Genomic DNA, 25502 nt, shown 5'->3' on the forward strand with positions numbered 1-25502 from the left:
AGGTTTTTATTGAGACCCTTTAAGTCTCTTAAATCCTGGACTGTATAAGTAACAAAAATGAAAACTAAAGAAAGCAAGGACATGTGTTCTCTATGTGATTCTAAATAAGTGCTTATTAACCCCTCATTTTATCATTTAACATTTTAACACATCGACCTAAAGGAGCTGCAATAGAAGGGATGGGCACATCATGCAAAGCCATTAAATTATAAATGAATGATATTAATGCCAAATTTCCCTGGACCCAGAGGGAAAATATAAAACTACCTTCAAAGACAACAAAATGAATAATAAATGTGACATATGGACCTTAGGAAGAAATGGAAGTCGAGTGCACGTAGGATAAAGAGATAAGGACGGGCGTGGTGACTCACACCTATAATCCCAGCACTTTAGGCGGCCACCTTGGGCAGATTGCCTGAGCTTAGAAGTTTGAGACCTGCCTGAGCAACATAGCAAAACACTGTCTCTACTACCAAATATATATATATATATATATTTTAAGATGAGGTTTCACCATGATGGCCAGGCTGTTCTTGAACTCCTGACCTCAGGTGATCCACCCAACTCAGCCTCCCAAAGTGCTAGGATTACAGGTATGAGCCACCATGCCCAGCCTCCAAAAATATTATACACAAAATTAATTGGGAGTATTGGTGTGCACCTGTAGTTCCAGTTACTTGGGAGGCTGAGGTTGGAGGATCACGTGAGCCTGGGAGGAGGTTGCAGTGAGCCCAGATCGTGCCACTGCACTCCAACCTGGGTGAAAGTGTGAGACTCCATCTTAAATAAATACAAATTAAAAATAAAACAGAGGTCAGGTGTGGTGGCGCCCGGCACAATGACTCATGCCTATAAACCTAGCACTTTGGGAGGCCAAGGCAGGAGAATCACCTGAGGTTGGGAGTTCGAGACCAGCCTGACCAACACGGAGAAAACCTGTCTCTATTAAAAATACAAAAGTAGCCGGGCATGGAGGTACATGCCTGAAATCCCAGCTACTCAGGAGGCTGAGGCAGGAGAATCGCTTGAACCCAGGAGGCAGAGATTGCAGTTAGCCAGGATGGTACCATTGCATTTCAACCTGGGCAACAAGAGCCAAACTCTGTCTCAAAAATAAATAAATAAATAATTTTAAAATAGGAGATAAGGCGATATGAGATTTTTAGTTGGTTTATTTATTTCAGTGTGTGCAGTTGCAGAGTTATTTTCTTTTTATGATCATGGTTCTATTTCAAAGTTATTTCCCTCAGGAATTCCCTTAAATATGTATGTGAATGGAAACATACAGCTTCAGAATGAATAATGCTTTTAATAAAATAAAGACCGAGGTAAAGTTGGAGAAATGTACCACCAAATCAATGATTCCCTGGACTTTGAGATTTCATACACTGCTAATGAATTGTGTCCTTAAAAAGTTGAGGCTGGGCATGGTGGCTCAGGCCTGTAATTACAACACTTTGGGAAGGATCACTTGAGTCCAGGAGTTGAAGACCAGCCTGGACAACATGGTGAGACCCCAGTCTCTACCAAAAAATCATTTTAGCTGGGCTTGGTAGTGCTTGCTTACAGTCCTAGCTGCTTAGAAGGCTAAGGCAAAATGATCTCTTGAGGAGTTGGAGGCTGCAGTGAATTCTAATGGCACCACCTCACTCTAGCCTGAGTGACAGTGAAACTCTCTTTAAAAAAGTTTAAAAACAAGCAAACAACAACAGTTAAAAAAAAAAAAAAGAGCAGTGGAAAGCATATAGGATTATGGTAAGAGATGGCATTTATAAAAAATCAATGACATATAGCTTCATGAAAAACTCCCTACATTGGCCTTTTTATTCTTCTCTTAGGAGATAGTGTTGAGAAAATATGTGACACTGTGACCAAATAGCACTCTCAGAGCTAAATATTTAAAATATCAACTACTTAGTAAAACAATCAGTGTCAGTTACAAATCAAGCAAATTGTGCCTCCTTTTATAAGGATGAGTGTAGAAGCTCCCCTGATTAATCTCACCACTACTAGTGGTGCTGCCATTTGGTACATTTTTAAGATTACCTCCGGAGCATCCAGTTTTCATTATTCTGCAGATTAGCTAAAACAAAGCTCAAAATAACTCCAGTTACCTTCTCAAATAGCAGAATAGAAATCAAAAGGATGAAGAGTAATCCCTTCAATCTTGAGACAAGAAAGTAGAAAACATCAAAATAGGAAATTTGACAAAGAAGTTTTACTGAAATGTGTTGATGTGTGCCTTCTATCTATGAAAGAACCACTTAAGATCGGTGTCCTACAGCTAGCTCTGATCATGGACACTAATATGTGCATATTTCGATGAAGATACTGTGCTTCATTATACCAGGATGTTTCATTTAACGAAAATTAAAGTCCCAGGTTGCTTTATGAAAACAGACTTCCTGTTAGCAATGCAGTAAGTACCCTTGGGTATGCTGGTATCTAATAATTTACCCAACTTAGGTAAAGTTACCCAGCTAAAGTACGTCTAGCTCTTGTCGGCACAAGTAATTGACAACCAAGTCCTTACTGTCCAATAGACCTACACTTTGATTCTAGAGAGAAAGGAGATTCTCCAAGAATGGGGAATGACGTTCCTGGACTGCCGGTGTCGCCTCTGCCTCCATATGACTGGGAACAGGCTGAAGATGGCCTTCTTTCAGGGTTGAAGCCAGGAAGGGCCACCCTGGGATGCACGGCACGTGACAGCTCTTGGGGACCGGAGTCCATTCCCATCATTCAGAGGCAGCACCAATGACTGAACAGGATCTTCAAACTGGAGGGACAAGCCTGGCATCCCTGTACACGTTCCTCTGGATTCCTCCTAGTTTTCTCCTTGCTGCACAAAGGTGCCCAGTGAATGAATGTTAGACCCTGGAACCCTTCACTCTTCGTAGAGAGGGACATCCCTGAGTTAGTAAAGCAAACAGGCGGTAAGTTCCCGATGGTTCTGATTTGCCTGTTCAGCACAGCCTGTGCAGTCCCTTCTTGTCATTTTAAATCATTCATGAGGAGAGAACAATCTAGGTTAATCCAAAATTAACATGGTGCCCAACATTGTTCCCTTCCTGGCTGAGCCAATTACTCCCACGTGTACTACGTTTTCTGCTGCATATACAACTTCAAACTACATCCCAAGGTTTTTTCTTCAGTATGGTAAAATTAAATGTCATGAACCATGGCTAGGTTAAAATTCTGATTTAAACATTTTGGTGACTACATTTCTAACATTTTTCAATTGCTTCAACACCTAATAGAGTTAGATAAAAAAATAAATAAATATATATAGCTCAGATTTTAATTCTCCCATTCTACTCAACAACTAACTAAACTCAGAAAAATGTCTTTTATTTATTCAAAAATGGCAAGTTATAGTAATAAATGCTAATCTGGGAGGCTGATTTGATTGTTCTAATCACCAAAAAGCTTAGCATTTTTTTTTAATTAGAAGGGGAAGTGGGGACAGAATATATAAAATATTACTTCCACCAAGCATATTTTCCTGCAAAAAATGCATGGCATTTAATCAGCAGCTTTATAAATGTCCTCCATGGTTCATTGAATCTGTAACCACTCCACCACCATCGCTTGGTCCCCAAGCTCTGCTGTGTATTTGAGGACACGTGGGTAATAACCTGGACATTCCCCTTCTTTTTTTTCTTATGTAAAAGTTGCCTGGTGGTTACTGTGTTTACAGATTCTTGTATGCTGTGCTTTCAAGCATTAAGAATTCAAATTTATAGCACTACAGAAACAAGAACCCAAAAAGTGATCATAAATACCAATTGAACCCAATGGGGACATTTACATAATCCTGTTTCATCACTTTTTCTTTCCCCGGGAGGTGACAGACTGACTACAGGCTACTCCCAAAATACTCAAAAATTTTTTTCCTTTTTTATTTAACCATGTGTAATGTAACCCATAAGAATGGAACCAGGTTTATCTGAATCCATTGTATCATTAATGTCCGTTTGCGAATCAGTGCCATTACACTGGCCTTCACAAATTCCACAGGGTATTTCCTATGTTGGAATCTTCTAAAGTATGATTCATTACTCTGTGAGCTTTGGAAAATCAAGAGATGGGAGAGACATCACATCAGTTGGTGCATACCTATGAATCATGACTGATATTAAATTGTCACCTGGTATATCCCCAAGCCATTCAATGGTTCAGTAGTCAAAGGGACCTTGCCTCAGAGGTAAAGGCCACACCCTTTTGTAGGTAAAGCAAGGAAGGTCTGGAAAGGTTGGAAGTGACTTAAAAGCCACCCAAGTCACCAGTGACAAAATCAGGACAGAAACCCGGTCACCATCAAGGCCAGTTCCATGCTGGCTTCCAAATCACTCCTGTCTCATGGCACAATTCTTAGGTGGCCTTTGCTGGCTCTACCGTGAATATGATAATAAAAAAAGTGGGGGATGGGAGGGAACATCCCATTAGTGGTGCCACGATTTACAAACACAGGTTTCTATAAGATCCTGTCTTTCATTTTTTCCCAGCCTTCAAGATCAAATCTATTTTTTTTAATGTGTTTTATTCAAAATCTTTGTTCTTCTTAATTACACCCACATTTTTATAGTGTGCATATGCAAAGACATGGTATGTTTTCAATTTAACTTCTTCTGAGATAGTTTACATTGGCTTAGCTACTTTTTTTTTAACAAACAATGTTCACAATTTTTTCTAAAAATAGAGGTGGGGTCCCATTACGTTACTCAGGCTGGCCCTCAACTCTTGGGCTCAAGCCATCCGCCCGCCTCGGCCTCCCAAAAGTGCTGGGATGACGGGTGTGAATCACCGTGCCCGCTCTGTTTTTCACTTCTATGCAGATACATTCTGAAAAATGCCCAATCTAGGGCTCTGTTCCCAAATAAAGCAGTGACTGAGGGGGACTAAAGAAATAAACAAAAAACCCAAGTCTTTAGCACTTCTTTTTAATTGTTTAACTTTATTACTGTTGCACCATTTATACAATTACATATAATTTCAATGCATCCATTGTACATTTTTTTGTTTTTTTATTTTTTTTTCCATTTTCCAATGAGTGGTGTGTTGGTGTCTGTGACACAGAATGGAAGAGAAACTGGAGCTGCAATGAACGCAGACTTCTTTTTTTTTTTTTTTTTTTCATTTCCACTGACCAATAAACAGAACTACAGGTGCACCCAACCACGGACATGCATTAACTCGTCATGAGAAATCTAGGTAGGCTAAGTAGGATGAGAGAATGTTTGTCACTCCCAAAAATATCTGGAGAGGAAGAATGGAGGATTGGCATTGAGATCCATGTGGACAAGCTAAGTGGGCTCTGTCTGAAAGCTGGCATTCATCCACAACATTAAAAAAATATCAAAATAAGAAAGGCTGTAAATTAAAAAGAAAACACAGAAAATACTGCTCTCATAAAGATCTGATTGCCTTGGCACAGGCCACATGGGCAGAATCAAACGCATCACTCCCAACTCCCATTGCAGAAGGAAAGCTTTTCATTCAACTCTCGCGGTGGAGGAGTGCATTGTGGCGGCAGTTTCAGGCAGAAACGATGTGCTGCACTTTCAGACGCGGATCTTGGAAATCCAGGACTTCTCGGTAAAGTTGACTGAAGGTATATTAGATATTTCCCCACAAAAATACTATTTGGATTCTCCCACCCCCTCCCTCCCTTGATGGGACATCCTTTATTTTTCCTTGGGCAATACATATCATTACTTCCAATTTGAAACAAGTTAGTATAGGAGAGAGGAGAGAGAAAAGGGGGGGGAGAGAAAGAGAGAGAGGAGGGAGGGAGAGAGGGAGGGAGAGAGAGAAAGAAAGAAAGGGGGGGCGGTGGGGGGAGATTGTTTTAAGTGGTATTATTTTTCCTATAGGCTGTCCTTGTCACTCTTTCACCGCTACGGTTTGATCGGAATTAGCTGCAGGGGCCTCCACGGGCTTGGGCTCTTCCGCGGGGGGTGCGGGGGCCTGGGCCTTGGGTGTGGAACTAGGCGCTTCCGTGGCTGCGGGGGTCTCCTTGGAAGAGGGGGCAGCCTCCGAGCTGCCGGGTTTTGAGTCTGAAGCTGGGGCCCCGTCACTTTTGGTCTCCTGGGCGGCAGGAGCTGCGGGCGCCTCAGTCTTTTTGGGTTCCCCTTCCTCCTTGCTGGGCTCCTCCCCGGCGGCAGGGGCCGCGCTCTCGGCCGGGGCCGCGGGGGCCTCGGCAGCTTTGGGGGCCTCGCCGCCCGCAGCGGGGCCGGGGGCCGCCTGCTCCTGCTCGGGCGCCTTCGGGGGCTCGGCCTTGGCCTCGGCCACGCCCTCCGTCTTCTCCGGCTCCGCCTTCGGGGCCTCCTCCTTGGCGGCCGCGTCCTTCTCGCCCTCCTTCTCCTCGGCCTTGCCCTCGGCGTCCTGGGCGTCCTTGTCGGGCTTCTCCTTGCCCTCCTTGGCCTCGGCGGGCTCCGCCTGGGGCTCACTCTCCTTCGGGGTCCCCTCCTCCTCCGCCGCCGCGCCCTCAGCCTTCTTGTCTTTGTCCTTGGCCTTCTCGTCGTTCACATTGTAGCCCTTCTTCTTCTTGCTGAGCTTGCCGCCCATCTTGGAGTTCTGGAAGCAAACACAAAACAGAACAAAACGGGGGTTATCCGGCAAGTGTGGGGACCATGCAAAGCTGCATTTTTTATTCATGTTTATTTTTGAGACAGGGTCTTGCTGTGTTGCCCAGGCTGGAGTGCAGTGGCGAGATCTCGGTTCACTGCAGCCTCCACCTCCTGGGCTCAGGGGATCCTCCCTGCTCAGCCTCCCGAGCACCCACACAATTACACAATTAAAAGTAAAAAAAAAATTAAATCAATAAATCAAACACATTAAGGAGCTCAGTGAAGTGGGTTTTACCATAATTCTAAATGAGTTTTAAAACAGTGAGTCAAAAGAAATGAAGGAGCTCAGTTGTAGAACTTCTAATCATAGCCAGCTGAGGGAATAATAAGCTGAGATCAAAGAATCAGTGATTAGAGGTGAAGCTTGTCAACCCTGGACAGGAGGAGCACTAGCTGTTTCTTATCTGCTGTCCCATATCTGAAGCAAACACCACGAGTGAACAGGCGTGTGCAACATGGCAGGGGCAGCCATCTTAGACCCAGCCTAGAGCTAGAGAAAGGCATTGCCATTTTAAAACGCTTTCTGGAGAAACTGCACAGCTGTAATAAATAAAGCACAAATCACAGAATTCAAGAAAATGATCTGAAACTGCAAAGTCACTCTGCTACATATGTGTGTGTTTTATATCAGCAAACACATCTTCAAACATGTAAGGCAAGCAGGATTCAGTCTATCTTCTTACCAAGCAGGGGCAGTTATGAAAAAGTCAGTGTCTCCTGCTGGTTGTGTCTGACATAAATTCATTGCTCTTCAAGGTATTTTCAGGTTAAAAAAAAATAGTTCCATAGTAATATGAAATTGTTCTTCATGATCCATTTCCTGATTAGAATTCAAACTACACATGCACATTCAATAGTTATTAACAACTGTCTTGAGGCTGCTGCTTTCATTCTGGCACAGGAAACTCTGATTGGATTTGAATCTTGAATTTCTCTCCTCTGGGATTCAAGCATTAAACCAGATAAATAATAAATTATGAACTTATAAATAATAAATTTCACCCAGAAACATGGCCACAGCTAAAAAAGCTCTTGGTTTTGGTTTTGTTTGTTTTTTTTTTTTCCTTTAAGTCCATTTTTCTGTCACCATACGTCAGTAGGAACCCACTGAAGTGTTGCTTTGGTAAAGACAATCAGATGCTTTTCCTGGATGAAGCATGGCACAAATCACATTATACTGGACTCACCAGTCAAACAAAGGAGAAAAGCCCAGGAGAGGGCGTCAGCCTCGCCCTGGACCCCAAGGGAGGTTAAAAGAGCAGGGGGACCACCTGGTTTTGCTCTGGTCAGGCCCACTGGCAGAACTGTAAGCACTCCTTCGCCAGCTCTGCAAATACATACATCCTTCATTTAGAAGAGAAAAATTTGCTGTTTATTACCTCCTTGGAATGAAGAATTCATGACAATGAAATAACCTACATTTATCTTATTAAAAGTCGGGTTTGGGGTGGAAGAAAATGATTCTTCAAATTTGTCTCACCACTCTATATGCTAATTTCCTATCTGGAATGACTTCAGTAGTTGGGAGAAAGAAAAGCAATAAACTGAAATTTGACTAAAATATTATTCATATTCTCAAGGAAGGTCTTTATGATGTTACCTAAGATTCTCTTACATGTCGTTTTTTTAAGAAAAGGGGTGGTGGCTCACGCCTATAATCCCAGCACTTTGGGAGGTCAAGGCAGGTGGATCACTAGGTCAAGAGATCAAGACCATCCTTGTCAACATTGTGAAACCCTGTCTCTACTAAAAATACAAAAATTAGCTGGGCATGGTGGCACCGCCTGTAGTCCCAGCTACTCAGGATGCTGAGGCAGGAGAATTGCTTAAACCCAGGAGGCGGAGGTTGCAGTGAGCTGAGATCGCGCCATTGCACTCCAGCCTGGGTAACAAGAGCGAAACTCCGTCTCAAAAAAAAAAAAAAAATTAAAGGGAGTGGCATTTGGTCATAACCTGCTTCAGATAGTCTTTATTGGTTTTAACTTTTGATTATTTCTCCCTCAAAAGTAGAAACAAATATATACAGCAAAAAATACAATTAAATATGCTTTCATCCTATATGCAATCACATAGCAGTAAATTAAAATATAAAGAAATAAACTGGATCAATATTTTAAATTGTAGTTTATAAGTCTTCCATTGAATTCTTAACCAGTCAGTATGCACAAATGGCCTATACCAAATATAATCTCAGCTCTGGTTTTTCAAGATATATTTGGGTCCCTTAGGTTGAACTAAATAAGAAACAGGAAACCTGACAGGTCTGCCTTTAGGGTCTTCTTTCAATCCAGTAATAGAAACACATACGCCAACTTAGAAATTACAGACGCTAAGATAAACTGCAAACGTCGCGGGTACTGTAAGTCTAACACGGGGCGCTGCTTTCTGGCACCCACAGAATGAAATGCTATACAGCAATCCCAGAGCTTTAAAGTCATGCTGGGTTACAAACCTAAAATCTGAGTTACTAAAACTGACTTTATGACACACAGTTAAGGCCACATTCTACTCTTCGTCCTAAGCCCAGCTGCGATTGGTTTCTGGGTCAAAAATGAACACACATAATCAAGTTATAAGTAAGTATATCTGTCTCAATCCTGTTTGTTTTTCAAACGAAGTTAACAAACGCCCCTGGCTTTTTTGCTAATTTACCTCTGCTGGTTATACTGAGGTATCAGAGGGAGGTTCAGAACTCACCAGAACCCTGGAAAAGCAGGATTGTCTCATTATTTCCCAAGACCATATGGGTGAAGACCTTGCCCACAACATCTATGAACTGTTTCCTAGGTATCTACACAATCCTGCTCCTAATTATACTACATAAAATATGTATCTCAACAGCACCATGGAGCACTATGCCACTCACATTCTCCTTTTACCCATAAGGAACTCCTACTAGCTGAGTTCATTGAGCTGTGCTACAAGCAAAGGCCAGCAAAATTCCGCAAGGCAGGAAGGCACCACGGAGTGAGCAGAAGGAACTCCACTAAGAAGCCAGCAACTGGGCAAAGCTCTCAGCCCAGGGATGGTACAACACCTGAGTTACAAGGATGATAAGATACCTGGGGTAGGTAGCTTAGAACTCAGGTGTTGAGGGAATAAGGAAGAAATTCAGTTTTTTGAGTATCCTCTGCCTCGCAACTCTCAACATTTCATCTCCCTATTTGCCAGAGGAGCTATTTACCAAGAGAAAGCAATGAGAACACACTTTAATGATTTCATTCCTTTCTTTTTTTTTTTGAGACGGAGTCTGTCTGTTAGCCAGGCTGGAGTACAGTGGTGCAATGCTGGGTCACTGCAACCTCTGTCTCCCGGGTTCAAGCAATTCTCCTGTCTCAGCCTCCCGAGTAGCTGGGATTACAGGTGCCTGCCACCATGCCTGGCTTATTTTTGTATTTTTTGTACAGACGAGGTTTCACCATATTGGCCAGGCTGGTGTTGAACTCCTGACCTCAGATGATCAGCCCACCTCGGCCTCCCAAAGTGCTGGGACTACAGACGTGAGCCACCATGCCCAGCCGATTTCATTCATTTATGTTGCTTCTAATTTTGAAAGAAATCATTTGGTGTAGAAAGTTAGAAGTTGGAACTTCTAAGATGAAAATACAGCAGTTTTAAAACAATACAGCAACAGGTAATCCACTCTGAAAGTCACTTAAACCTAAACCAAAGCCTACTGAAAGGGCTGAGACTGACTTGGCATTTCTCCACAATTAGAACATTCGCTAGAAACTGAGTGGCACAGCAAGAAAATGCAGACCATTACTGAACACACTGACCTCGGTTCTATGTGTTTATGTGTTAACCAAACATGAAAACTGACCTCTCCTATGATATCTCAGAAAAAAGCAAATTCTGGAGCTGTCAAAGGACAGCTCTTTAAAAGCTGGGTATGGTGGCTCACGCCTGTAATCCCAGCACTTTGGGAGGCCGAGGTGGGTGGATCACTTGAGGTCAGGGGTTCAAGACCAACCTGGCCAACCTGGCAAAACCCTACCTCTACAAAAAATAAAAATTAGCCAGGCGTGGTGGCACGCACTCTATAATCCCAGCTATTTGGGAGGCTTGAGCCTGGGAGGCAGAGTTTGCAGTGAGCTGAGATTGTGCCATTGCACTCTGGCCTGGGGAGCAGAGTGAAATTCTGTCTCGAAAAAAACAAAAGCAACCAAACAAAAAAGCTGTCCTTTAAAGAAAATTCTGTGCCACAAAGGCCAAAATGAAAGGCTTATGGCTTAATATTGGCATAGAATATAATTAACCCTAAAAAGCAGCAAAGAGAGGAATTTCACTGAGTTTAATTAAATATCGGGCAAGAATTATTTCAAGGAGACTTTGATGTAAGTCCCACCTCCACAGCACACCCACCCAGAATCCTTGGGCAAGTTATTTAATCTCATTGTCCTTCCATTTCCTTTAAAATTAAATTTATTTTAAAAAGTCGATTTCATGGGAATTTAATGTGAGGTCATGTGAGTACATTTTACATTTCCAGGGCCTGCAAAAATGTTAATTCCTTCCCCCATCATTATCTTTGCTTGTAAACTCCAACAGAAGAGCAGAATACAGGTTCCATGCACACAAGTTCTAGACTCAGGCATCTGAAGCACCACAATAAAAAGAACATTTAACATCTTTTAAAAAATGTTTACTGCTATCAAACAGATGTTTGGTATATGTGTTCCATGCATGCCCCTGCTGGCTCCATTTGAAAAAGAAGGTTTTTTTTTGGTTTTTTTAATCTTTGCAAAGTTATGACTGAGGAAAAGAAGTTTTTATAGTTATCTGTTGTCACCATACTGCAAAATCTCTACTTCTGAATAAAATAAAATCTGAATATTTTATGTACTTAAGATTCTAAGGCTGGGTGTGGTGGCTCACGACTGTAATCCCAGCACTTTGGGCATCCAAGGCAGGCAGATCACGAGGTCAGGGTGTCGAGAGACCATCCTGGCCAACATGGTGAAACCCCGTCTCTACTAAAAATACAAAAATTAGCAGAGTGTGGTAGCACGCTCCTGTAGGACCAGTTACTCAGGAGGCTGAGGCAGGAGAATTGCTTGAACCTGGAGGCAGAGGCTGCAGTGAGCCGAGATCACACCACTGCACTCCAGCCTGGTGACAGAGTGAGACTGTTTCAAAAAATTAGATTTTAAGAGGTCATGAGTCTTTTAAAATATATTAACAGTCCATTCTACCAAGAAATCAGTTTCTACACAGAGATAAAAAGATACTAACTTACATCTTTAAAATCCCCCACAACTATCTTGGGACTAATTTTATTCCCTTCCACCTTATAAAACCAAGCCTCAATCTAATTAATCCCACTTGGCTATAAAGAGATATTCTGGAAGAAATGTGTTAAAGTTCTGCTTTATGGTGAAGAGAGAAGAGAACGTGCTATTCTAACACTGTGAGTTGATCAGAGCAACCTGGGTGGAAAGCAAAAAATCAGAGGGAGGCCTGGAAATGTTGGAGAGGGCTCCTGATCACACCAGCCTGACCCTTTTTTGCCTACACCTGGCAGGAAACTCAGAAAGCGTTTGCATCCGTAAAATACATACCTACCGCCTCCTGAGTCTCACTTCCTATAACTGATATTAGCCTAGACTACACACTCAGTCCCGACATGTTTACTGGCAGCAAATCATGTTCCCTAATCAATGAAAGTGTCCATTTATGAACGCTCATGACATTACTAAGGACGAGTTTCTGTAACTTCTTCATGCCTAGGAAAGCACATAAAAGAGCAACTTCCTAGCTAGTTGGACAAGGTAAGGTGATTGTTTTTATTATTATTTTTGTCCTCAGAAACAACTATATTTTAGTTTCTTCAGTGGGCCTGGTTAAAAACAAACAAACAAAAAAAAAAACAAGGAATATATGGCCTAAAAAATAGGCTTTAATTCTCCCTCCAAAGCGAATCAGAACAATTCTGTTAAGTCTTAGAGCTGACAACTATTACTTATTTTACAGAAGAAAATCCTACTTATAAGATTAATATTCAACATTAAAGTAGAAAAAAATGAGAGCCTATGTATTGCCATATTAGCAAACCTTAATAAAAAAAAAAGCCAGTAAGTTGGTTCTTACCACTGAGAGTTTAATATGAAAATTTCTTTGAGAGAGTAAAGGTGAGAAATAATTTGAAATCTGATATTGCAATGAGGACTCTGTAATAGAGACAATCTCCTCTACCAAGTGTTCCAGTTGCTTGTGCCTTTTTCTCCAGAAAGCCTGTCAGGGAACACAGGAGATATTCCTTACCCATTCAAATCATCCGCTGTGTTTATTTTGTACACAGAATCCACAGGATACCCTGGGCCCAAATCCCCTCTGTATACGTTAACAGCAAAGAATTTCACTAAACAACCAAGTTCTTAGAAACTATACCGTGATTTGGCTGTTGACATGACCAAACGCATCCAGAAGTTTCCTAATACCCACTTACATCTTTTCGTACCTTAAACCGCTCCATTAGCACAGCGTACTGAATTAAAATTCAGACTTTCAGTTTGGGAAAATAAACGTGGTAGAGTAGATAGCAAAATGCCATGAGAAAAAAATAAATTATAAAATATTTTCTTTGGCTCCTGTCAAAAACAAGCCACCTAGCACTCAGTATGAAGTTTGCTAAAAATGGTAAGAGTGCTGGGGGCTGGTCTCCACCATCAACAAATTGCTGTGAGACTCAGTGGTTACCTCCCACTTAGAGCTCAAACTTCCTAGTCAGTAAAATGAATATACATAAAGTGCATTCTCTTTCTAGGGGGAAAAATAATTTGATGAATGCTTCTGGCACTAAATAAAATGCAATACAAGATTTTTAAAAAGTCATATTAAAAATAGAGTTCTATATACCTGCTAATCACTATCATAAAAACATATCATCTTACATCCTAACGATTAAATTGACAACCAGCTGCTGTTACTATGATCAGATGTGTTCATACATCGTTTCAATATGTGAAGCTTGCTGAAAATTAGAAATAAAAAAATTTTTAAAAAGCAAATAAAGGGCCAGGTGCAGTGGCTCACACCTATAATCCCAGCACTTTGGGAGGCCAAGTTGGGTGGATCACGAGGTCAGGAGTTCAAGACCATCCTGGCCAACATGGTGAAACCCCGTCTCTACTAAAAATACAAAAATTAGCTGAGTGTAGTGGTGCATGCCTATAGTCCCAGTTACTCAGGAGGCTGAGGCAGGAGAATTGTTTGAACCCGGGAGGCAGAGGTTGCAGTAAGCCAAGATGGCACCACTGCACTCCAGCCTGAGTGACAGAGCAAGACTTCGTCTCAAGACCAAAAAATAAAAATTAAAAAGTACAAATAAAAATGTGTAAAATGACATCCAAATATTTATCAAAGCATAGAATATTTTTTAATGTTTTCAATTATATTTGGAAAATATTTTCAGAATAATGTGTCGACTCTGTAAGGAATGAGTCAGGATGGAATGGCTCACTGAAGACATCTCAGATAGAGTCATAACTGTCACAAAAGCCAGCTTTCATCAGCTTCGCTCACACAGAACTAGTTCACAGTGCCCTGGTGTGGAAGACACTCGGCTGCTTCCCCTTTACCTATTTTTGATGAGTCACCTACCAACCACTGGTGGTCCTGCCTTGCAAGGCCTGGCCTGTGCCCACTCTCTCGGAGCAAGGCAGCTTCCTAAAAATAACCAAACCCTCTTTTCTTTTATGCGATGCTAAGTAATACCAGCCTACAGCTAACTTAAAATTATCCTTTCAAATACAGTTTAAATCAATCTCACAAGGGCTAATGACAATTCTCGAAAACTAACATGATACTCAGTTTAGTGTTACATGAAAAAGTGGGAAAAGTTCTCAGGCCCAAATTTCTAGCACGAAACAACCGCTTAACAAAAGAAAACAATCACCATTTTTGCAGAGCTATCCACAGGCAACATTTTGAAAGATTATGTTTGGAGTTCCTATGTTGGAAAAGAGTTCCAAGTCAAACACAGCTTTTTTTTTTTTTTTTTTTAAAGACAGAATCCCACTGCTCTGCAGCCCAAGCTGGAGTGCAGTGGTGTAATCCCAGCTCACTGCAACTTCTGCCTCCAGATTCAAGTGATTCTTGTGCCTCAGCCTCCTGAGTAGCTGCGATTACCTGTGCATCACCACGCCTGGCTAATTTTTCTATTTTTGGTATTTTATTAGAGACAGGGTTTTATGATGTTGGCCAAGCTGGTCTCGAACTGCAGACCTCAGGTGATAGGTTTGCCTCAGACACCCAAAGTGCTGAGATTACAGGCATGAGCCACCATGCCCCATCCCAGAAATAACTTTTAATAGCAACTTTAGGAATATCAACAAGGAGGTCGTGGTAAATTCAAACACAACAAGGCAAAGATTCATTACTCTTATGTGAACAAGAGCAAGAATGAGAATGAGATAAGGAGGGAGGAAGGGAGGGAGGGAGGAAAAGCAAGCAAGGGAGGGAGAGGGGGGAAGGAGCAGAGAGAACGCCTCTCATTTTGAATAAATTCTCTTTTCATCCTCCTTAAAACTGCTTTTTCTGAAAATCTACTCCTCCACCAGACATAATCTTTTTCTGCATTTTTAACTTAAGGAAACTGAAGCCACGTATACTGTTCCTTAAGCTTGTCTAGCAGGACACTGTCAGAGGCACACCGGAGTGAAAGTATCCTGCACGGTAGGGTTTAAATCGTACCTCCATTCTGCCCCAAAGTGATAGCAATGGTGTATGCATTGGGAAGCCCATGGGGGTAGGATCTCTTCCTCTTTGATGCTACCAGAGGAACCCAATTTGACCAACAACTGCTGTGGTGAGTGGAGCCGCTGAGCTGACCTAGTCATCAGCAGTACTTACAATGTCCTCGATAGAAGACACTTCTGCCCCTTGCCTTGACTAAGGGGTCTGAAAGCCCTTTGCTGGTACCAAGTGAAAACACATGGCTCGGCTCTGCTGCCTAGGTGTTCTTTTGATTTGGGTCAAGACACCTGCAGTATTTAAAGTCACATAAAGGCACATCTGGCTGGGTGTGGTGGCTCACACCTGTAATCCCAGCACTTTGGGAGGCCAAGGCAGGCAGATCACAAGGTCAGGAGTTTGAGACTAGCCTGACCAACATGGTAAAACCCCATCTCTACTAAAAATACCAAAATATCCCAGGCATGGTGGTGGGCACCTGTAATCCCAGCTACTCAGGAGGCTGAGGCAAGAGAATTGCTTGAACTCAGGGCGTGGAGGTTGCAGTCAGCCGAGATCACACCACTGCACTGCAGCCAGGGTGATTGATAGAGTGAGACTCTGTCTCCCAAAAAAAAAGCACATCCCTGTATATCAGAATGGTATCTAATTGACATTTGAGCTGGAAGTTGTTCTAATAGCTTTCCAATGAAATGTGAGGTTTCTGAGAGCTATCATTTATTACTTCCTTTCCTTACTCCTCAATAAAACACGTATTAAACAGGTTGTTCGGATACAGGAGAGGTAGAAAGGGAGAGATGCTGAGTCAAAAGGAGTATCGACTAGGAAAAACAATAGCCTTATCATTATCACCTTAAAGATGATTTCAGTGCTTTGCGGCAGGTCTAAGTGTTGACATGCCATCAGGTTCCAGCTCTCAAGAGCCCTTCTGCATTTTGGTGGTGAGCAAAATTGTTGGTTATGAAATGCTAATGTTTATCTCAGCCCACATACTGATGTTAGAAGGTCTGAAATGCAGATGATCACCATTTGTGGACTGTCAAACCTTCATTTCAGTAGCACTTTGTTGGTTATATCCATTACTTAGTGTTATCCAAGTCTGCATGAAATGAGTTTTTGGGAGAAAAATGCAAGTCCCAAATATACCACTGCCTTTCTTCGGAAAATGCAACCTTGCACAATGACACAGTTTCCAGGCATTATCCACCCCGAAGCCAAGGGGGTGACATGCACTGCGTTTTTCCCATAATTACTGCATACTCCATGACATCTCCACCCTGATTCTTCATTAACATGTTTTTACATTTATGTTGCTCTGTCAATGAAAACAATGTGGTTCTGTGATGTGATGAGAATCACTGGCATACATTAACTGCTATATAAAACAATAAGAAAATGATATCAAATTTATCCATATGATCTGAAAGTTACTATATTCACTACTTCACATGGCATTCCTGCTTATATCTTCTTTCCCTGCATTATTGTAATATCCAAGCACTTCCTATATAGGGAATCATAGAAAGGTCCTAGCCACTACAACCTTTCTACTTTGAAAATGCAAATTTGGATTTATTAAACATTTCATCCAGAATCAGCAGAATAAAGTTATTAAGGATGAAATCAGACAAGTGCCAATGGAGAAGATGGCTCCAAGTCCATAGCAAAACCCAACATAAATACGTCACAGTATGTGTCAGAGACTGGAGCATTATTTCTGGTTTGATTGCAGCTTCATCACGTGATCAAGACATCAAGCCATCTCCATTTCATTCTGTTTCCACCTTATAATCAGAAAAAATATCACTGCTTACAAAGATGCAGGAAATGAATCAAAGTTTCATGACAAAGTTCAACATGCGGCTGTAGCATGTTAACTCTGTACCCTGGGACAAGCAACTGTCATCTGCTAATTCGGAGCTGCAAAGGTTACAAGGATTATACAACAGCCAATCCACTATCAATCTCTTTAAAGTAACATATAAAGTAATAACTGAGTTGCATCTACAGGCAAATCCCTCACCAACAATTTGGGTTTATAATTACGCAGGTGGAAAGAGTCCAAGAGGAATAAGAGAAAAAATTTATTTTATATTTGAGGAAAAGAATTTACAAAGAATAAAAAAGCATACCACATACAAAGTGTTTTCAATACTATTAGAAGAAAGAAAACTAAAATACATACTGCAATTTTTTTTTTTTTGAGATGGAGTTTTGCTCTTGTTGCCCAGGCTGGAGAAAATGGCGTGATCTCAGCTCACCACAACCTCCACCTCTCAAGTTCAAGTGATTCTCCTACGTTAGCCTCCAGAGTAGCTGGGATTATGGCATACTTGGCTAATTTTTTGTATTTTTAGTAGGGATGGAGTTTCACCATGTTAGCCAGGACAGTCTTGATCTCCCGATCTCAGATGATCCGCCCACCTCGGCCTCCCAAAGTGCTGGGATTACAGGTGTGAGCCACCACTCCTGGACTATGTCCAGCAATTTCTATTTTCAATAAATGACTGGCCCTTTTCTTTTAAAAGGCCAAAATTTTTATTCTAGAAGAGGAAAATGAAATAAAGGTTATGCAGCCCAAGCATATTTTTAGCATTCCGACCAATACGTGCTCTGTCGCAGTGACTTGTCAAGTTTCTTCAGTGCCTGGTGGCAATTTCCATTGTTAAAATTATTGTTGTCAGTGTCTGATTCAGCCAAGGCTCATATTTAGCAATTCTAATAACATCCCATCACTTAGAGGAAGCAGATGTCCTCTGGGGAGAGGAAACTATCGTAAGAGTTGCCAACCCATGTCTAAGTTTCTAGGTAAACCTTTGAAATATCATGAGTAAAAATTCAGAGAAAACATTCAACACAATTTATTACCTTGTCACAGTAAAAATTTTCCCCTTGGCTGGGCATGGTGGCTCATGCCTGTAATCCCAGCACCTTGGGAAGCCAAGGAGAGTGGATCCACCTGAGATTGGGCGATCGATACCAGTCTGACCAACATGGAGAAACCCCATCTCTACTAAAAATACAAAATTAGCCAGGTGTGGTGGCGCACGTTTGCAATCCCAGCTACTCCGGAGGCTGAGGCAGAAGCACTTGAACCCAGGAGTTGGAGACTGCGGTGATCGTGCCATTGCACTCCAGCCTGGGCAACAAGAGCGAAACTCTGTCTCAAAAAAAGTTCCCCACTGTAAAAAAAAGTATGATAAAGATACGCAACAAATTTGAGGGAACAAAGTGAACATACACAGAGAAGCACACTCACACTTCTACAACCAAATTTTCCCAAAGAGGTGACTCAGATGAGTTGGATCTACAAAGTCAGAAAGCCCCAAATACAAAAGAAGGTGAATCACTAGGAACCCCTCCCATTAGTCTTCATGAAGCCCAGTCTAGCCCTGCAGAAGCAGCAGCACAGGGTCTTTGGGTATCGCTCACCAAAAATCCAAAAGGCATAATCATCTGAGGTGAGGGATGTTCATTATCTTAATTGATCTTTCCACATTTTATTCAAAAACTGTAATAGCAGGTGGGGTGCAGTGGGGCTCATGCCTGTAATCCCAGAACTTTGGAAGACTGAGGCAGGAGGAGCACTTGAGCACAGGAGTTTAAGACCAGCCTGGGCAAAATAGTAAGACCCTGTCTCCATTCAAAAAGAAAGAAAGCCAGGTATGGTGGCTCAAGCCTGTAATCCCTGGGATTTGTATTTTTAGTAGGGATGGGGTTTCACCATGTTAACTCTGGGAGTTAACTTTGGGAGGCTGAGGTAAGCAGATCACCTGAGGTTGGGAGTTCAAGACCAATCTGACCAACATGAGGAAACCCCACCTCTACTAAAAATACAAAAAATTAGCTGGGCGTGGTGGCAGACACCTGTAATCCCAGTTACTCGGGAGGCTGAGGCAGGAGAAGCGCTTGAACCCAGGAGGCAGAGATTGCGGTGAGGTAAGATCGCTCCATTGCACTCCAGCCTGGGCAACAAGAGCAAAACTCCACCACCAAAAGAAAAAGAAAGAAATGTTTTTTAAAAATTGCAATACTACTACTTTGTACCCCAGAAACATACACAATGACACTTTGTCACAATATAATTCTTAAAAGTCAACATCCAGAGTGCTATCAAGGACTTCTGATGTTCAGAATTAGTCTAGAGAAATAGATTCGATCTTAGTGAGAAAATATCTTTTTTGAACTGTGTGCTAGGTGTAAGACGTGTCTTCATATGAAGACAATGAGAGTAAGTCAAGCGTTATCAAGAGAAGGAAAAGCAACGGTTTCATCAGAAGCGATGACGATTAGTTGAGATCAGAAAGGTTTGTAGATTCTGAGATAGTAGAAATATCAAAAATACTTATGCATATCCATTCAGCATAAGTCTGTTTTGATACTTGATCTTTACACATACCGACTCATTAGCTATCTCATCAGTCCTAGGAGGACTGTCCCCACTTTTTAGCATAAGGAAACTAAGACATATAGGAGGTGAGTAACTGACCCAGGATCCACCAACCAGTTATTTGTGGAGGTGTGAGGTGAATGCAGGCACTCTGGCTCACTCAACTGGGTTAAGGTTAAGGTCTCTTAACCATCATGAAGAACAGAAAAGCTTTCTACAGATGAGGATGCGGAAGTGCAAAAAAGAGGAAGTGGCCAGTTGAGATGATCAGAAAACCCTACTGATGTTTAGGAGGAAGGAGAGGACTCTCATATACTTGGAGTGAGAAAAGATGGACTCCAAATCTATAAACATTGCCTAACAGGGAAAATCTCTCTATTTCGATGACAGAAAGCAGAAAAGCAGCTCTTCTGTAGGAGTTAGAAAGGAGAAGATTATGTCTCAAAAATCAAAAGAAGAGAAAATTTTACAAAGCGGCTTAGAAGAGGCATATGCTGCTAAGGAAGAAAAGCAGAGATCTTGATCCGGTGATGGGCTTGAACAATGGACCCTACAGTCACTTAGATAAAGGAGTGAAGACACCTGCCTCTTTGAAAGGACTCAGAGCACGTAAGGAGCCAGGAGAGATCACCACAATGGTCAACACCAAAGAGTGGTGGCAAAAAATGAAGGCAAAAGTACACAGAGACGTGCAATTTTGGCAAGACTTTTATTTATTTATAAAAATTTGCAAGAACTGAAAATATCTGTGGGAAGATAGGATGAGACAGAAGATAAAAATCAAAACTAAAGAGGAAAGATGAGGGAGGAATCTTGACAGAGCCCAGTTCTGGAAGACTCAGAAAGTAAGTCCAGAGGTTTGTTGAAGTGGAACACTTTGTTATTCAGATGGGGGAGGGAGAGAAGCCAATGAGATGAATTCCAAATCTGAGGGTTATTCTGACTCAACATGCTCTCTTTTAAATGAATAGGATTAAATCTGAATTATTCCAGAGCAATGGTTCAATAAGATCTCCACATGGTAAACGTTAGATCATGTGTCTTTGAAATAATCCTTTACCTTCAGTATTTCATTGCCTGATTATTGACCTTCTTTGTACTCTCATATTACAACACTTACCGACATCTTAAGCACTGGAAGAAGGGCAGACACATTTCAACAACTAAAATGCTGAAGAACTGCCAGTGACCCTAAACCTGCAGAGGTCTTATTGGGAAACAACTGATATGCAAAAGTAAAGCAAACAGGCTTGCTGCATTATAAATGGTTTTACCAGCTTCTGAGATCAAGAAATGCAGTCAGCATCTAGATGTGTATTCTCTACATAAATGTAAGAAAAACCAAACCTTAATTCTTAAGAACTTCTTATTCTGTCTTTATTATATAATTTGGTCTTTAGATAAACCATCCTTGTTTATCTAAATCTTCATTGCTTAAGCCTTTTTAAATTTTATTTATAAAATAGATTCTTAATAAATTTTTAGAGATGGGATCTCACTATATTTCCTAGGCTGGTCTCAAACTCCTGAGCTCAAGCAATCCTCCCACCCTGGTCTCCCCCAAGTGCTGGAATTACAAATGAGAGCCACTAGCCAAGGCCTGCTTAACCCTACTATATTGTTGTATTGTGTTCGAAGTTCTAGCAGTAAAATAGGCCTGCCTGACTTCAGTTGAATATTGACCTTGGGCCTTTCTTCAGTATTTATTCAACATAAATCCGATGGCTTCAGAACAAAGATTTTGTTTCATGGCTATTAGTGCACAATGGGTACTTGATAAATATCACAGACTCACTACAGACTGAAACACCTAATTTTCAAATCCTAAACTTGTAAGATGAAAGAGTCCATCCCTGTAAGTTGGGTTATGTAACTTACCTTTCACCAGCAGTAGAAAAAAAATTAATATGCTAAGTTATAACTGAAATTTCCATTGTATTAAATGAAACATGGCCAAGTTCCAGGCACCATCCATGACCACAGACTCTCTGCCACTGAAACCCATCACATAATGAAAGACCAGAATGCAGAAACCACGGCAACGATATCGTCGAGATTTTTTTTTCTTTTGTTACTATGTGCATATTGTAGAGACCAGTTCGTAAAGGTGTATCTCCTAATTGATTCTGCAAGTTTTAACCACAGACCCTGAATTGATAATGCTACTACAAAGGTGGCAGATGACAGTTACGCTTCTCCCTAAATGTCAAGGTTGACTGCATATAGACACTATGCGGAGGGTGTTTTCTTTTTTAATACACCTGCCACATGTACCAAACACTATCAGAAAACATGCACTATTCATTCTCATCAATAGTCCGATACGCTTTTTAGAGTCTGCCTTGCTATTTATTTGCACGTAATGGGTGGTCCTTTCAAAAGCCCCAGTTACTGCAGTCTAACATACGATTTTACATGAACCACCTGCTCTTTTGGTCAATAAAGGTAAGCGAACCACAACCAGCTCAGCAAATGCAGACTGTAAAGATCATTTCTGAACCATGTCTCTCTTCCATAGACCCAGGAAACTAGTATGTCTTATCACCACAACTAATTTTGAATTCTCCAAACAGAACTCAAAATAAGGCCCAAGGAAAACACTTAGAGAAGTTGAGATATTTCTGCTGCTTCTTAATGGACTAGACAGACCATGATGGGCTCGGAGCCATGCCAGGCTCAGTCAATGTGGGCACCTGACAAAGAAAGGTTGGTCATTAAGGAGAAGAGGGGAGGCCTGGCTGCTCCAGAAATAACTGCAATTTATTTCCAGTAATTCCTGTCTCCAAAAATAAAGGGCTAGTTCACACGTTTTATGACCACCTACAATTCTTACATATTGACATTTTAATGTATCAAGGGTTTTTTTGGCACCAAAAGCAAATGTAGTATTTCTAGTCCTAAAGCTATTTCATATTCTAATGATTTTCAATGAAAACCATTCAAAAATCCTTTATGCATGTCCTTGACACATTAAACAAAGAGTTTGCTTTTTTCTTTGTCACGTTCAGCACAAACAGGGGTTCAGTAAATGTTTGCTAAATTAATAAAAGAATCTATTTAATCTAAAGGTGAATAGTATGCTGGTATGGTTCAGCTGTGTCCCCACCCAAATCTCATCTTGAACTGTAACTCTCACAGTTCCCATGTGTGTTTCGAGGAACCTGGTGCGAGGTGATTAAATTATGGGGGCAGGTTTTTCCTGCACTGTTCTTGTGATGGCGAATGAGTCTCACGAGATCCGATGGTTTAAAACCAGTGGGTTCCCTGTAGAAGTTCTTTTTGCCATCCATGTTAAGACATGACTTGCTCCTCCTTGCCTTTCACCTTCCGCCATGATTGTGAGTCCTCCCCAGCCACGTGGAACTGTAAGTCCAATAAAACTCTTTCTTTTGTAAATTGCCTGGTTTCAGGTATATCTTTATCAGCAGCATGAAAAAGGGACTACTACATATGCACTGTTCCATTTTCAAACTCTGCTGCCATGATGACTTCAAACAGCATAGTGTGACTTTCAGTGACATTTGTCACCCGGCCTCTCCTTATAAATTCAAATGTATCTCCCCAGATTTCTTAAGCAAATGCTTCACCCCCAAATTGTCCATGCTCACTTTCTGCTCCACACTTTTGCCTTCTTCAAATTCGAGACTTTTAGCTACCTAACAAGACAGGCACTGAGCCACGAGGTAACACCCAAGGTGTGAATCCTAGAGTGCTAGGAGATTTAAAAACATAATGGAGGGTATTTGTCCCCACCCATGGAATTCCTGAGAGGATGCATTTCATCCTCAGACTCAAGGGATGAAACACAAATTAGAATTCAATACCAACTGTCCCTTACTCATGATGTGACTCAGAACAAAGCCACTTCAACATCTTATTTGCCAATATTTCTGTATAACATGTCCAATAGCCGTAGTGAAATTCGTGTATACACGAATCATCTGAGAAGCTTGTTAAAAATACAGATGAGGGGAGTGTTATCTCTTTCCAGAGGTTAATTACTGGGCTCAGCATGAGTCCTAAGAAACTATTTCCTACCAAGTTGACCAGGTAAAGCCCAAACAAGGAGTGCAGGGTCCATATACCTGCACCTGTAGTGTGAAATACATATGCGTAGCATGTGCAGTGACTTTGAATCAACTAGTGCTTTTGCATCATCTGTAAAACCTGAAACATCAAAATCCCAAAGACCAACGTGATTACGGCAGGTTACAAAGCTAAACAAGCACAGCAGAAAACCTAGCCAGGGCTAACCGAGAGGTGAGAGTGCACGGAACAGGTGGTGTCAGCCCCAGTGAAATCTCAACAGTTACAGACATAGATTGCCTTTGAGTTCTCTTTGCTACCAGAGCCACAAATAAATAGAATAACCCAGACTTACTCTCCCTATCAGAATCACCCCAGCATCCAACTGCCATCACCAGCCGGTACTACTCTTCCCTCCACTTTCCTACAGCCCCTCATGTGAGTACCACAGTTCAGCCAGAGGAGGCATGACATAAGCAGCCTGTATGTAAAAGCAAGAACCGCCCTCATGTCGACATCAGGCCCTGGGCAGTCCCTTTGCGACCCCAGACACTCCTGCCCCTGGTGGGGGAAACACAGGAACAGTGCTGTTTGGCTCTGTAAGCTCCTTTCTTGCACAACATGAGGCTTCCATTGCTTGAGGTTTACAGCCTGCACTGTGAGACGACACTGTTTTCAGAAGACTCCATTTTATGTAATTAGAGTTCACATTTCAGAAAACAGGTTTTCCTCTTTTAGTTCAGATGGAACTTTGATGGCTTGCCGGTAAGTTTTGAATCTCAATCCAATATACTCTGTGCAAAAAAAGCACATAGGCAAGGGTGTGAGAGACCACATTCGGCTATGTGACCTGGGGCAGGGAATCAGCCTCAGTGAACTCAACCTTGCCTGCAGCAGAAAGTAGAAGGAGAGGAGGTTGTTAATAGCATTAAGTGGAATATTTGCAACAAAGGACATAGTTTGGTTCACGACACACAGTAGGTTTTCAGTGTATTTTACTTTCCTTTACCTAAAACCATTTCCCAGCTTTGTTCATGTAGAATAGGGAGTAATCCTGAATTTCACATTAAGTGAAAGATCGGTAGGACCAACCACAGTATTCAAAACAGGCAAACAATAAGAATTGATTCAATTATAACAAAAATAATCACTCTTCTTTTTTGGTTTTTTTAAAACCACACTTTCTAATATTTAAACTCTAGGTTACAGCCTGCAGTATCTGTTATCTAATCTATAGATTCTGAGAGCAAGTAAATGTTACGAAATCTCACAATGATGAAAACAGCCAGCTCACACTGGTAAAAGATGAACGCCAACCAGGAATACAAATGCCCATGACCAGTATATACAGGAAAACATTGCCAAGAAACAATCTTAAAGGGAGAATGAGCCTTAACGTGTGTTCTAAGTCCCCAAAGAGACCCCATTTAAAGCAACCTCAGGAAAGACAGTGTGTTTTCCAAACTCTATTTCCATCTTAGGTAGAGAGGTTTCGACAAAGGACCATCTGTCATATTCTGTTTCACCCAGTTCACCTGTTTGGGGTTCAATTAAATTACCAGTAAAGCTTTTCCCTAAGAATATTTTTTTCCACCCACAGCTATAAAATCCTATATTCAAACACAAAGTAAAGCAAAGACTTACTGGAGAGCCTTCCTCAGCCTTAGCATGCAGTTCAGGCCACAGTCAGCCGCCACCATTTTTTCCTATAAGCTTACAGAAAGCAAGTCAAGAAAACTAGATTGCCCAAATCCAGG

At 41.5% G+C, this 25502-nt stretch overlaps 1 protein-coding gene across 1 annotated transcript in view; it reads right to left on the bottom strand.

Annotated features, from left to right (window-relative positions):
• Nucleotides 1-4940: 4940 nt before the first annotated feature.
• The window catches only part of BASP1 (brain abundant membrane attached signal protein 1), a 63198-nt gene continuing 42636 nt past the window's right edge, over nt 4941-25502 (bottom strand). The window contains exon 2 of the mRNA XM_017969976.4: nt 4941-6582. Coding sequence (XP_017825465.1) covers nt 5890-6573 — 684 coding nt within the window. The 5' untranslated portion in view covers nt 6574-6582 and the 3' untranslated portion in view covers nt 4941-5889. The remainder of the gene's footprint in view (nt 6583-25502) is intronic.

This window comes from Callithrix jacchus, chromosome 2, assembly GCF_049354715.1.
Source record: "Callithrix jacchus isolate 240 chromosome 2, calJac240_pri, whole genome shotgun sequence".
NCBI lineage: Eukaryota > Metazoa > Chordata > Mammalia > Primates > Cebidae > Callithrix > Callithrix jacchus.